Raw genomic sequence first — 15,000 nt, 5'->3', positions numbered from 1 at the left:
CATTTATAAGAATAAAAATACATGGGATGACCACATTTGTCATTTCCTCCGCTTTAAAACAAAGCAGTGCAATGACTGCAATCGCTTCATATAGTTGTAGTATTTCACAGAGTGACTTAACATTGTCCACCTGTAGGCACATACACTACAGTAGGCTACATACTGTATGTGTGCCCTACGTGTGTGGCGGTGTGTGTGGCGGTGTTGCTGAGAGGGGCCGATGAAGGGGCAGTGATACAGTGAATTACACCGGGACATTAAACTGCATAAAAGGACTTCAGAAATACCAAGTCGGTTCAGTCAGTGTTTCCAAGTGCCCTAGTTTCCACAAACGAGCAAGCACTGATGACGGTCACAAGATAGAGAGAAGGAGAGAGAGAAACAGAGAGAGAGACAGAGAGAAAGAAAGAGAGAGAGAGATAGAGATAGAGAGAGAGAGAGACACACACGCACACACACACACAGAGACAGACAGACTACATACTGTAGAAGGGACGAGTGAAAGAGACAGCAGGAGAGAGATAGAGAGATAGAGGGGGGAGAGATAGGGAAAGAGATGGGGGAGAGAGAGAGAGATGGGGGGAGAAAGGGAAAGAGATGGGGGAGGGGAGACAGAGATAGTGGGGGAGAGAGAGGGAGAGTGATAGATAGAGGGGGAGAGGGAGGGATGGATGGAGAGAATAGAAACTTGGTTCGTGCCAGTGGTATAAAAAACTGAGCGTGAACTGAGGCGAACCAAGAATGTTCTAAAAGCAAAGTGAAGTGAGACAGGTCCTACAGTATGTCTTTAAAGACTGTATACGTAATGATGCTCAGGGTTACATCTGCAGTTCCCACAGACCAGTGACCTAGAAAGTTAATCTTTAGTAGGGAGGCACACAGATTCAAAGGCATGGCATTGTGTTCCTGACATCTTGGCTGGCAGTTCTGTACCGTATGTTAGCATCTATCCGGTATGGGCAGTGAGTGTTTATACGAAATCAAACTGACGTGACTTTCTGATATGCACCGTAAAATCCTCAGGGAGCGTCCCTTTACAGGTCCATTTGGGTCCGTTTTCTACACTCTTGGAGTTCAGTTAACAAAGAGGATTTTACTGATCTCCATAATGTATTTGAAACTCTCTAGAGGCACATTTTCATGGGAATCATCCAGTGAGCAGTAAGACCTGATTTACACTTTGTTGCACAGCGCGGCGTCCCTTGTCAAAAGTTGCAGATCTACAAGCTCACACGTGATGAAAATCAGGCTTGAATAAAGCGAATCAGGCTTGAATGTGATGCGAATCAGGCTTGAATAAAAGTGCACAGAGCTCGAGGATGAAAGAGCAAGCAGAGACCATGACCTGCTGAAAACCTCCTGCACATCATCTGACATCAAAGAGGGCGAAAGAGAAGACCCAGCTAGAAAATCTGAGAGGGGAAATCCACAGGAAGCAGAAAGGAGAGATATGGGAAGAGCGTGTGTGTGTGTGTGTGTTGGGGGGGGGGGGGGGGGTAAAAGGGGCTAGAGAGTGTCTGTAAACCCTAAATTGAGACACAAGGATAGCATGGACAAAGGATTCCTAATAAGGTTGTAACTGGCAGCCTCAAAGCGTCGGTCCTAGAATAAGCTGCCAGGAAACTTTCCCCTGTAACTTCTCTTCTATGAACACGGAGAGCAGAAACAAACAGGCGACGTACGGCCCGTATTCAGAAAGAACCAATGTGTGGGAGAAGACGAGGAAGCGTCATGACTAGTGGGGGGCACAGCAGAGCTAACTTTGACCCGAAAAACATAAACATCGATGGGTAGGATACCTATATGCCGTATATAGACTTGTGCATAATGTGCCGTGTATGAAAGGATCTCCATTTTAGCGCTAGTCATGTCCTTCTAGTTTCCATTAGGCCCACACAGTGTTTGTGTTTGCCATCATTCTTATGGTGTTATGCACACACACACACACGCACACACACACACACACACACACACACACACACACACACACACACACACACACACACACACACACGCATGGTCGCACACACACACACACACACACACACACACACACACACACACACACACACACACACACACACACACACACACACACACACACACACACACACACACACACACACACACACACACACACACACACACACACACACACACACACACTCTCTCTCTCTCTCTCTCTCTCTCTCCCAGTCACATTGTTCAAGGCTGCTCGGTGGGAGGGGTTTTACTCTTGCCTGTGATTGGCAGAGGTACAGTACAGTAGGGCGTGACCGTAGTATACAGTGAATTGGATTTTGGGCACTGATTAGATTATTGATTCACTGAACATTGGATGAGTTGCATCACATGAGGCAGTAGCACATGATGATAATGATGCAACATCAACAACACATCCGCTGGAAAGCTGTCCAAGAAGGGCAAAATAAGTAATAAACCGTACCAATGTACAGTAGCTCTTATACTACTTACATTTACAAGCTTGTAGATCTGCTACTTTTGCAATTTCTTAGCTTGAATGCTGAAAAGTTACAGTTTCGGACATATGAGGTTTCCACCCGACAGAGACATATTTTTACATTCATTTTGGTCTTCTTCTTTGCTTTGCTTTTGCTTACTCTGCTTCAAGAGGTATGGGAACACTGTAGACCAGTGGTTCTCAAACAGTGTGCCAATTCTGTGGGATTTTGTGAAAACCACACATCATTATTACACATATAAAAAAATGTGTGAAAGTAGCTTATCTACAAGCTCAACGCATCGCATTGCAATGCGCTGAGGGGCCGAATTGTGAGCTTGAAGATCTGCTATTTCCACAATTTTTGTTTTTAATAATTGTTCATTAATTCTTCGACCACTGGGTGTTATGTCATTTTATAAGTCATTTTATCTGTCTGTCCCCAGGTGAGAATTTGTGGGTGATAGCGTGAGTGACAGCCACCGGCTCATTATGGCTCAGGTGCTGCATATGGACCCCGTCTTCCCAGGTACTGTACATTGTGTACAACTCACATTTTGTTGCTGTTGGGCAGAAACCTGGTATCTATTGTAACTTTTTATGTGTTTTTTTTTCATTGTTCAAGGAAACAAAATGAGTATCATGCAAGAGTATAGCAAAACAATGGCTGATGTCTCTAGCTCACGACATACTGTGAGCTCGTAGATCTGCTATTTTTGCAATTTTTGAAAGTGGCTAATTCTGTCTGTGGGTTTTATAAATATTGGACCAATGACCAATATTCACAAGAGCTTGTGACTAAATAATATTGGAGGTTATTTTTTCTATTTCCTGAAAAGTAACAGTTTTGGACACCCGACACCGACAATTTATTATTTTCAATTCATAATGGTCAATGTAACCAAGATGTATGAATGCCTGTCTTATCAGCGCTCAGGTTTCTAAAATTCCATGTAATTTCAGAGTTACAGTATGATATATTCTAAGCCTTGTCATGGTCAGGCTGTACTGTACTGCAGCATTCCACGTAATGTTGTTTGTCCCTAATTTGGAGATCCCTTCAGGGTGAACGCACAGAACGTAAACACACAGCAGCCCCGGAGATAATGCTATTTTCTGAAGTCTGAGTCGGAGATTAGACGTCAGATTTCCGTCTGTTTAAACTCGATTTCCTTCCCCCTCAGGCAAGCTTAACCCGCCCGCGCCCCCGTCCCTGCATGGCAAGGAGACGGAGGCACCGTACTCGGTGGAGACGCCCTACGGCTACCGTCTGGACCTCGACTTCCTCAAGTATGTCAACGACATCGAGAAGGGCAACACCATCAAGCGGGTGCCCATGCAGCGCCGGCCGCGCTACGGCTCGCTGCCCCGCGGCTACACGGGCTACACGGGCTCCTGGTGGACCTCCACGGAGTCGCTGTGCTCCAACGCCAGCGCGGACAGCCGACACTCCTCGTTCTCGTACTGCGCCCCGGGCTTCCACTCGTCCCAGAGGCCCGGCTTCAGCGCCGCGCGCGTGGAGAAGACCCTGCTGGACGCCCGCCGGAAGCTGGAGGAGGAGAGAGAGGCGCGCCGCTTCTCCAACCTGGGCAGCATGCACAGCAGGTTCGTTGATTTGCACTGGGATCTTATTGTTACAAATGAACAGAATCTCAGTGGTTCTCAAATGTTTTCATGTCAAGGACCCTTAAATTGTATTTGCCCATTGGACCCCCCATCTGAAAAGACCCCATAAGAGAAGATTTGTGTATATAGTTTTATAGCATTTCTAAATGATCCACATAATCTTTCTAGATTTTCTAAATATTTAGAAAATAGCCTACGTATAAATTAGGGTCTAAGTGGTTTAACAGATTCTGATGCAACTCATTTTGCTGGGGACCCGTTTGGGGGTCCCCAGACCCCACTTTGAGAACCACTGATTTAGATAGCCTGTTGTTTAGACAGATGCTAGCTTCATTGTGGGGACCCCCTCGAAAACGAGATGCTGCATCTCAAGGGGCTTATCCTCTTGTGACATTTCAAAATAAAATAAATTGTTTATCTGGTTTCCTAGTTAAGTGGTTCTCAACCTGTGGGTCGGTTACAAAATGTAATGCCTCAACTCCTACAATGGGTGGGGGGGTCCCCAGTTCAAATAGAATTATTTTGGGGGTCACGGCCTGAAAAGGTTGAGAACCACTGTCCTATAGTTTATAATACACTGTTCTCTCTGTGACTATTCACCATGTTTATTGACTAGAGTTCATGGTGCACTTGTAAGTTGCTCTGGATAAGAGCATCTGCCGAATGCATAAATTATAAATTGTAAATTGCAGCATGGCCGGCTCCAACACCTCGCTGAGCAGCGCCCACAGCTTCAACCGCAGGGCGGAGGGGGGAGGGGGCTCCTTCACCCCTGTGAGCTCTGGCCTGTCCACTCCCGTGTCCCCCACCCCCGCACACCTGCAGCACGTCAGGGAGCAGATGGCCGTGGCCCTCAGGAAGATCCGGGAGCTGGAGGAGCAGGTGAATACGGCTGCAACTGTTATCATCACCTTTAGTGATTATTCTATTGATACATTTTTAAATTAATAAAATTATCGAGAAGTACAGTTATTTTAAAGATTTTAAAATGACTTGATTAACCATTTAAGCGTTATTTTATACTTCTTCGCACAACGGTGTCATGCAGAAATAGTGCATTGTGATCTTGTAGATCGACTATTTTTTAATGTTTCGATTATTTTATTAATTGATTAAATGGATTAGTTGTAGTAACTGTTGCACCCCTCCAGGTGAAGACCATCCCCGTGCTGCAGGTGAAGATCTCCGTGCTGCAGGAGGAGAAGCGTCAGCTCAGCGTCCAGCTGAAGAGCCAGAAGTTCCTCGGCCACACGTTCAGCCGGGGGGTCCGCCCCCGAGGGGAGCTCTACATCGACATCCCCGAGGAGGAGGCCAGCGCGGGGCCCAACAAGGACGCCCTCGGACCCAAGGGGCCCCTGTCGCCTCCCGCCACCCCCGACGGCTCCAAGCAAGACTCCGGCTGCGAGATCGAGGACACGGTGATCGTGGCGGGCGCGCGGTCAGGTGGAAAGAGGGAGGTGCGCACAGTCGGGGTGGGACCGGACGAGGGCGGCGGGGGCAGTTGTCATGTGGGCGTGGGGGTCCGGGAGCAAGATCTGGGGCTGCTACCGGAGGCCGAGGCCCTGAGGACCCAGGTGGGGCAGCTAGAGGGGCAGCTGCAGAAGACGCAGCACGAGCTGCAGGCCGCACAGCAACAGGTGGAGGCTGCGAAGAGGGAGGGGCGAGCTCAGGCCCTGCGGGCGGAGCACCCGGTCATGGAGACCAGTGTGAGCTGTCAGGAGCCGCAGGGCCGCCGTCTGCAGACCGTGGTCAGCTTCACGTCGCACAGCCAGCAGACGGAGCAGAGAACTGTGGGCATCCAGGTGTACACGCTGGAGCAGCCCACTGTGGTGGAGGTGGGCACGTTGCTACGGGCAGAGAGCTGTAGTTCCCCCTCTATTAAGCTGGCTGCCGCTACAGTCCCAGAGGGCCACCACAGAGGACATGCTGATGCACCCACTCCAGAGGGTAGGTTCTGTGTTCTGTGTTCCAAGTTAACGTTCTAAATTTGTTGTTTTTAGGGCACTAAATTATATGTGTTGACGTTTAACACACAATGCACTATATAAATGTATGAAGCATTTTTACGCTTGTATCTTAGACAATAGCCTATGGAATGTGGAAACCTGTAAGATCAACATCTTCAAACAACTCTCTCTGTACTCGCAGATAGAACCTTACCAATTCCAATGTCACAATAAGTTTGTCTCAGAATTATTGTCTCCGCCAGACTGAAGGCGTGGCCGAGACTATGTTTTCGCCCCTGTCCGTCCGTCCGTCTGTCCATCTGTCTGTGAGCAGATAATCTCCGGCCCCGTTGGACCGATCGTCGTGAAACTATGCACACACTCCCTGGAGGCCAGAGCAGAACCTCTGCCTCAAATGTTTCACATCGGCCTGTTATTGTGTCATTAGGAGGCCGATTTTTCTATTGAACCGTAGATCATACAATCAAAATAATTTCCCCTTCGATTCCTTTGATAATTACACAACTCCCCAAATAAGCCACGACCATCTCCACCAGACAGGTTTTCCGCCAAGTTGCGTTTTTTGTTGTTGTTGCAAAACACACTTTTTGTTACTACTCCTACTGATTTTGTCCAATCCTCACTCAAAGTGTGTCACCTGTATTATGACTGGATTCCAAACTTTGCTGGCCCACAATAAGCTACTTGGCCTGGTGGATACCTTCTAGTTATTATTATTTATTTATTTTGGTCAAAAATGTTCTTCCAATTCCACATGTTAAACAATGTATCCCTCGCTGTGTTCCTTCGTCAGACGCTCCAGTTGAGTTGCCAATAGCAATCAGCTCCAAACAGGTACGAGATGTCCTAAGGAGTGAGCTGTCTACCTCGGTGCCTGTGGCTAATCCTGCCATTGCCATGAGCTCCGCTGCTAATCAGATGGCTTCATCCCATGTGAAAGTAGAAACTCACCAGCACACCACCGTAGAAGCCATCCAGTGTCAAGAAGGCTTATCCAAGCCAGGTAATTCGGCAGCTCCATATTTATTTCAAAAATGAAACTGATAGAGCCCAACCGATGCCATCCAGATTTTGGAGAGTGCCAGACCAATCATTTTATTGTATTTAACCACTTATGCCCTATTCAGAAATGTTGAAAAAATACTAGCCAAAAGTCGTGTTGCAACGCATTGTGAGCTTGTAGATCTGCTATTTTGAAAAATGTTGAAACATTTTGAAAAATGTTGAAACATTTTGAAAAATGTCTGAAACTTTTTGAAAATATTTTCTTCTATAATGACATGCCCGAAATAGGGACACCAGGTGGTTAAAAATGGCATCTACTGCATAATTACAGATACCGATGTCATCAAATAATCACTGATCGGGCTCTAAATCTGACACTTCAACTCATGTTTGCAAGTTTGAGTATTCATCTTGTGATTTGTAACTGTCTGCAGCCTCAGCCTCTCCCCAGTCGTCTCTGAGGTCCATCATGAAGCGAAAAGCAGAGGGTGAACCTGGTTCTCCGTCCACCAAGAAAAACCTGCAGTTCATTGGAGTCAATGGAGGGTAAGGGTCAGGCAGATAACTATTGCGTTGTAACAATATGATGCTCTGAACTGTGGAAAACATGTATTTATTTATGTTTGTTTGTTTGCTTTATGTTACTGTATGAAATATATTTGTTCATAACTCTCAGTTTAAGAGGCACATGTATTAAAGCATAAAGGACATGTTGAGTTCCTGAGCTTTCTCGCAAAGGAGAAAGCCTGGAACAAGGAGCGAACACCCGGCATACTTTGATAGTTCTCTCGAGTTGACAAGTAGTCTATTAAAAGTGTCAAAAGGAAGTATAAAGATGATTTGATGATTGACAAGATGAAGTTTTGGGCAATTGATTCATTGAATTGCTCCATAATAACAGTATCCCCTTTTTCTGGTCGTTTTTAACTCCTTGGTGGTTCCCTCAGGAATGTAAACACTGGGGCGTGGGGCCAGCCTATATTTGGCACACCACAAATTACCATTAAATGGTGGGACTCTTGACTCTAAAGCCTGATTTATACTTCATTGTACGACGGTGTCATGCACCGAAAATAGCCGACCTACAAGTCGCATCCATCCGTGGCGTGTTGTGAGCTTGTAGGTCTGCTACTTTTGGTGCACAGCGCCGTCGTACGGCGCCATAAATTAGGCCTAATGACCACAATTACAAACCACTCTGTCCCAAGACTTGCATGTGGTCGCTGTATGCTGTGCTGACATATTACCCATTGACAGAGAAGCGCGTTGTCTCGTATGTGGTGGAAAGTAACTAAGTACATTTACAAGTACTGTACTTAAGTAAAATTATTAGGTATTTGTACTTTACTTGAGTATTTCCAATTTCCAATGCTTTTACTTTTACTCCACTACATCTCAGAGGCAAATATTGTACTTTTACTCCACTACAATTATTTGAAAACTTTAGTTACTAGTTACTTTGTAGATTTAGATTATTATTACAAAACATACATTAACCACTTCAGCCCTATATACAATGTGGCCATTTGAAAAATATTTTTATACATTTGAAAACTTGAAATGGGACATTCTACATGATGAGTACTTTTACCTTTGGTACTGAAAGTACATTTTGATGCCAATACTTTTGTACTTTTACTCAAGCACATTTTGAATTCAGGCCTTTTACTTGTAGCAGAGTATTTCTTCATTGCAGTATTGATACTTTTAACTTGTGAGTACTTTTTCCACCACTGCTCGTAGGTACGAGTCCACCTCATCTGAAGACAGCAGCAGCGAGAGCTCAGAGGAGAGTGACTCCAGCGAATATCACGAAGCCAGAGAGAAGCTGCAGCCAGAGTCGACGGTCCAGCATAACCAGCAAAACACAGCCACTCCAGAGGAGCATTCCCAGCCCCAGGAAACCAACCTCACACCTCAGCAGACTGCCGTCGACCTACCAGTTGCCATTCCTGACGCTCAACCAAGCACCGGCCAAGACGAGGCCAGCGAGTCACCAGCCACGAACACTGTGGTACAAACATGTGCCTCTCAGTCGCCAGCCGCTGACCTTACTTCCCCCTCCTGCCCAGAGAATGATCCCACGCCCGAACAGAGCGTCGACCAATCATCAGAAGCAAACGCCGTCCTTCAGGAGACTACCTCCACCTCATCTAGCACTGAACACACTTTTGAACCAAGCTCTGTAACAGTGACTTGTCCCTCACCGCCCTGCACCACCACTCAGACTGAAACCACTGATCCTATCCAGCAGCAACACACCGTCCAATCAGAAACGACTGACCTCGCCCCTCAGCACGGCACAAGCCAATCGGACTCAGAGCAGAGCTCCCAGATAAGCATAGCCCAGTCGTCCTCTTCAAATCCAGCAACCGAGAGCAACCCTAATGATGCTGCATCAGCTTCAGGCCAACAACAAAGCAGGTAAACATGGCAGATTCTGCAAACAATGTTCAAGGCGTCGCTGTCCTAGCCTAGCACGGCCAGACTAATATCACTGCGTAGATATTAGTCTGGAACTTCGGCGTGGAAGATTCATTTCCAAGATTCGGTCACAAACAGATTCAAACGTCACAGCAAATAAATTGAATGGTGGGTTCTGATTGGTCACCCACAACTCTGGGCCTGGGGTGAGCGTAATGTAATTCAAACCAAGGAGTGCCAGACCAATCTGCCCAGGGCTATTTCTTTTTTTTAGCTGTGGCAGATTCGTCTGGTTTCCAGGCTATCGCTATCCAGTGGAAACCTTGTATGTCCAAAACTGTTACTTTTCAGGGAATTGAAAAAAAAAACCTGTGTTCCAATCCAATGTAGTCATTATTTATTCCCAAGCTGCTCTTGTTAGTACTTTTCATTTAATATTTATAACACATACACACTTAAGACTTAACCACTATCACTTTCACACAAACTTGCTTTGTGAGCTTATAGATCTGCCATTTTTGCTGCTCTTGAATGACTGTAGTATGACGAAGTACAGTAGGTCATTCATTTACCTGAAAGAAACCATAAAAAGTTGAAGTATGGAGATATGAGGTATCTGACCGACAACAACAAAGGTTTCTATTTGTCACACACACGTACATCACAGCAGTGTCAACACTGCAGGACGTTCTTGTACGTAGCTGTCAGATCTGTGTCACATACTGTATGATTGAGCTGAAGCCTAATTTGTTGCTTCAGCGAAAACGTGTTTTGCAACATTTCCTCGACAGAAATGATGTATCGTCCTGTTGAATAAAGCGTCGACAAGACTGTCACCCGACAAATTCTTCGCTAAAGCATAAATGTGGCTTCATGAGTTTGCATCAAAGTGCTGATATTGTATTGTGTTTATTTTCCACTGCGCCAGACTGGAATTGAGTGACACTGTGCTGACAGCTCTTCATGACCTGCAGAAAGCCCTGGGGGAACCCAATGCCTTCAGCCAGCAGGGAGCGGTATGTATCCTCTTTGTTTGATTTGATTTATTTGGCATTCAGTTAAAATACATGTGTAGCTTGTTGATTGATTGAATACTTTATTAGCAGTTTGCAAAAAAAGGCACAGTGGTACAGATTTATTCCAAAGGATGCTAAAAGGATAACCTAAGAAAGCCCTAAGGCCTTATTTCCATTGAGGTCCTGTGTAGTACAAACATGCATCTAAAACAAACATCAAGCATAAACACAATAAAGTCAAGGCGTATTAACGCTGTGGTCCTTGTTCTCAAGCATAAAAACAAGGAACAATTTAAAAACAGCTGCATACAAGGACATTCAATTCTAGACTATAGAATTAAAAGCCACGTTTTAACTTTTTCTCTTTTAGGCAGTGATCACACTTAGGCCTGATTTATACTTAGTTGTGCACCGGTGTCTCGCAACGAAATAGTTGTTCTACAAGCTCACAATGCATCGCAGCGATATGCTATTTTCGGTGCGAGACAGAGCCATGAGGAATCAGAGCAACTCTAAATATGGGATCACCTTAATGTAAAAATAGATCACACTTTTGGGGGTTTTGTGATGACATATCATTTTCTGCTTTGAGTAGCACATTACCCGGTTCTCACAACCAGAAGACACACTGTATACAACACAGTAAATTCCAACTCCTGTGAGTGTACAAATGGACCCTTATTTGTCCATTTGGTTCTCTTTGTGAACTCTTTGAAGTTAAATTAAGACTGTGAAAGCCTGAGCATTTTCTGCTGCTGTCTGTTGTTGAGTGTCTACTGTATGTCTCTCTTAGCTCATTGTTGTGTGTGTGTGTGTGTGTGTGTGTGTGTGTGTGTGTGTGTGTGTGTGTGTGTGTGTGTGTGTGTGTGTGTGTGTGTGTGTGCTCCTCAGAGGACAGCCTACACGACAGTGCTGCAGGAGTGGCTACGTGTGTCCTGTCACAAAAACGCTGACACAGCTGTCGTCAGAGCCCACATGGACGCGTTTGCCTCAGTCTCCCCCCAGCTGCTGGAGTTTGTGATCAACATGGCTGATGGGAACGGGAACACAGCGCTGCACTACACCGTCTCTCACTCCAACTTCCCTGTGGTCAAACTGCTACTAGACACCGGTGAGCCACATGAACCCTGGTGTCCCTGTTCTGGGCATGTCATAATAGTCCAACAGTCTGCAAAAATTGGAACCTGGTCAACAAGTGTATAGTGTTTAGGGCTGCAACTATCGATGATTTTCTTAGCGATTATTCTATTGATTATTCTTCTGATCAAATCTTCGAATTGAATAATCAAGAAGTGTGTTTTTTTATATATATGTATTTTTTATATATCAACAAATCGATTAACCACTTGAGCGTTATTTTATACTTCGTCGCACAACAGTGTCATGCAAAAGTTTTGAAAATAGTAGATCTACATCCTCACAACGCATCGCGATGCCACGCCTAATGAGCTTGTAAATCGACTATTTTATCTATTTTTTAATATATATTTTATTTTTTTCGTAATATAACACGCCCAAAACAGGGACTTATTATTAATTGATTATTTTATAAATGATCGATTATTGATAAATGGTCTTATAATTGATTCAATCAATTAGTGAATTGGGTTTAAGTGTTTATTTCGGAGAAAGAAATAGAAGTACAGAAATGGAGATAAGACGTTGTCTTATCATGTCTGTGAATGAAAAGAGAAGCTTTGGAGAGAAAATAAGAGTGGAAAAAAGGGAAACGCTTGTTTAGATATATTGTTAAAAATATTTGTATGTCCTATGCCACAGCATCATATTGTGCTGTGTTTAACCATTATATTTATAATAATAATAATAATAATAAAACTTTATTTGTATAGCACTTATTTAAACAGAGTTACAAAGTGCTTGAACAGTCAGAAGAGCAATCAAAACAATGCAGATAATGAATTAACAGTGATATATACATTTACAGTAAAACAGAGCAATAATCAACAACATTTATCTCAAGTTAAAAAGGCCATTCTGTAAAAATGGGTTTTTAACAGGGATTTAAAACTCGTTAATGACCTGGTTAATCTTAGTTCTTCTGGTAGGCTTTTCCAGAGTATAGGGGCCTTTATAGAAAAGGCCCGACCGCCTTTGGTCACCAACTTAGCAGTACGAAATTCCAATAGACCCTGGCCAGAGGATCTAAGGGTGCGACCTGGCACATAAGGTTCCACCAGATCACATAAATAACTAGGCGCCAGACCATTCAGAGCTTTAAAAGTTAGTAATAAAATCTTAAAATCAATCCTGAAGGCAACTGGCAGCCAGTGAAGTGCAGCTAGGACAGGGGTTATATGCTCAAATCTCCTGGTACCGGTGATGAGCCTGGCTGCTGCATTTTGGACCAGTTGCAGACGATGAATAAGGTTTTGGTTGAGACCAGAGTATAATGCATTACAGTAATCAAGGCGAGAATATATTAAGGCATTCACAACAGTTTTAAGATTGGCAGTGGAAAGAAATGATTTGATTTTATAAATGTTCCTTAAATGCATGAAGCAGGTTTGTACCACCTTTTTTATTTGGCTTTCAAACCGGAGTTCGGAGTCGAATTGGACTCCCAGGTTCCTTGCAACGGGAGTCACATTCGTTGCCAAGAGGCCAAGACTGTCTAAAATGGTGGTTTGTGAACTGAGGGGACCAAAAAGAATAATGTCGGATTTGTCGGAGTTTAACTGGAGAAAGTTCTGAGACATCCAGGAGTGGATATCGGCCAGGCATGCTTTGAGGGAGGATAGGCAACTAGGGTCAGAGGTTTTGAGTGGAAGATAGAGCTGAGTATCATCTGCATAGCAATGGAAATGGATGTTGTGTTTACGAATAATATGACCGAGGGGGAGCATATAAACTGAGAATAATAGGGGGCCAAGTATGGACCCTTGTGGGACCCCGCACGTAAGCTGGGCAGAGGTCGAGGAGACATTCCCAAGAACAACGGACAGGGTTCTATTTGAGAGGTATGAGCGGAGCAGTTGGAGGGCAGTGCCACCAAGACCCACCCATGACTCCAGGCGATTTATCAGAATGTTGTGATCTACTGTGTCAAAAGCCGCACTTAAATCCAGAAGGACCAGGATCGAGGAGTCACCATCATCTAGAGTCATGAGTAGGTCATTGGTTACTTTTACTAATGCTGTCTCAGTGCTATGGAGGGCTCTGAAGCCAGATTGGAATGTCTCAAATAAATTATTGTGTTGTAAGTGGTCAATGAGCTGTGTGGAGATGTTTTTTTCCAGAATTTTGGACAGAAAGGATAGTTTTGAAATGGGTCGATAACTACTGGGAAGGTGAGGATCAAGACCAGGTTTTTTAAGAAGGGGTTGAACTAGGGCATGTTTAAATGAGGAGGGAAAGAAACCAGAGACTAAGGAGTTATTTATTATAGAGAGAATGGTGGGAGCTAGTGAACCAAAAATCTCCTTAAGGAAAGATGTCGGGATTATGTCCAGTTGGGAGGATGAGGATTTCATCTGTGAAATAGTGTTGGTGATAAGTGGAATAGTGGTGGGTTCGAATTGATTAAGTGGAAATGGAGTATTGGGTGGGATTGAATTATCAGGAGTGGAAGAAGGTATTTGTAGCCGAATGGTCTCAATTTTGTTTATGAAGAATTTAAGAAAATCTTCCGGGGATGGATCAATATGCGTAATAGCTGGCGGTGCCGTGACAGAGTTGATTATTTTGAATAAGGTCCTGGGGTTATTGCTGTTATTGGAGATGATGTTAGAGTAATAACTGGATTTGGCTTGTTTTATAGCCCGCTGATATTTCACCATCAGCTCCTTAAGGCCTGTGAGAGATGAATGCATTTGGTTTGCCCTCCAACTGCGTTCTGCCCTTCTGCACTCTCTCCTAAGGGATCGAGTATGGTCATTGAGCCAGGGTTGTTTATTTAGTTTAGGTGTGCGTATGGTAAATGGAGCAATTGAGTCTAGGATGGAGGTGCAGTTACTGTTAAAATTTGCGATCAAGCAATCAATGTCAATATGCTCATTAATCGGCCGATGGGGGATTGCTGTGAAGGCATCACTAAAGGCACTGGCAGACTTAGAGTTAAAAATACGGGCTCTCACAGGAGTAGAGCATTTAGGAGTGGGACATGGAAGAGGAGCTTTAAAAACCACAGCTTTGTGGTCAGACAGACAAAAAGGGAACAATTCAATGTTTTGGATAGCTAAACCTAAAGACATCACTAGGTCAAGTGTGTGACCTTTGAGGTGAGTGGGTCCATTTACAAACTGAGTGATGTTAAATGATTCAATAAGATTCATAAAAGCAGTGGAGAGAGGTTGGGAGGGGCAACAGATGTGTATATTATAATCACCAAGCAGAATGATGTGTCCAAAACGCTGAGTGACAAGTGATACTTGTCATTGTTATCCACAGCTTTGGCCATATATTATATCGTACATTAACAGATAATTAATGGCTTCGTTTTAAGATTTTACATTTTCTCTTGAGTCATTATTAAACATTACCA

General features: G+C 44.3%; 1 protein-coding gene across 2 annotated transcripts in view; it reads left to right on the top strand.

Annotated features, from left to right (window-relative positions):
- The window catches only part of kank2 (KN motif and ankyrin repeat domains 2), a 36,753-nt gene that overhangs the window by 14,931 nt on the left and 6,822 nt on the right, over positions 1–15,000 (top strand). For both annotated transcript variants that reach the window (XM_084071545.1, XM_084071544.1), the window contains exons 3-11: positions 2,908–2,990; positions 3,646–4,066; positions 4,780–4,969; positions 5,239–6,034; positions 6,848–7,057; positions 7,494–7,605; positions 8,803–9,483; positions 10,412–10,499; positions 11,391–11,610. In XM_084071545.1, the coding sequence (XP_083927671.1) occupies positions 2,954–2,990; positions 3,646–4,066; positions 4,780–4,969; positions 5,239–6,034; positions 6,848–7,057; positions 7,494–7,605; positions 8,803–9,483; positions 10,412–10,499; positions 11,391–11,610 (2,755 nt within the window). In that variant the 5' untranslated portion in view covers positions 2,908–2,953. The remainder of the gene's footprint in view (positions 1–2,907; positions 2,991–3,645; positions 4,067–4,779; positions 4,970–5,238; positions 6,035–6,847; positions 7,058–7,493; positions 7,606–8,802; positions 9,484–10,411; positions 10,500–11,390; positions 11,611–15,000) is intronic.

The sequence above is a fragment of the Gymnoscopelus microlampas genome, assembly GCF_963454915.1.
Source record: "Gymnoscopelus microlampas genome assembly, chromosome: 11".
NCBI lineage: Eukaryota > Metazoa > Chordata > Actinopteri > Myctophiformes > Myctophidae > Gymnoscopelus > Gymnoscopelus microlampas.
The sequence above is the reverse complement of the archived record's forward strand: the minus strand, read 5'-3'. Positions and strand labels throughout refer to the sequence as shown.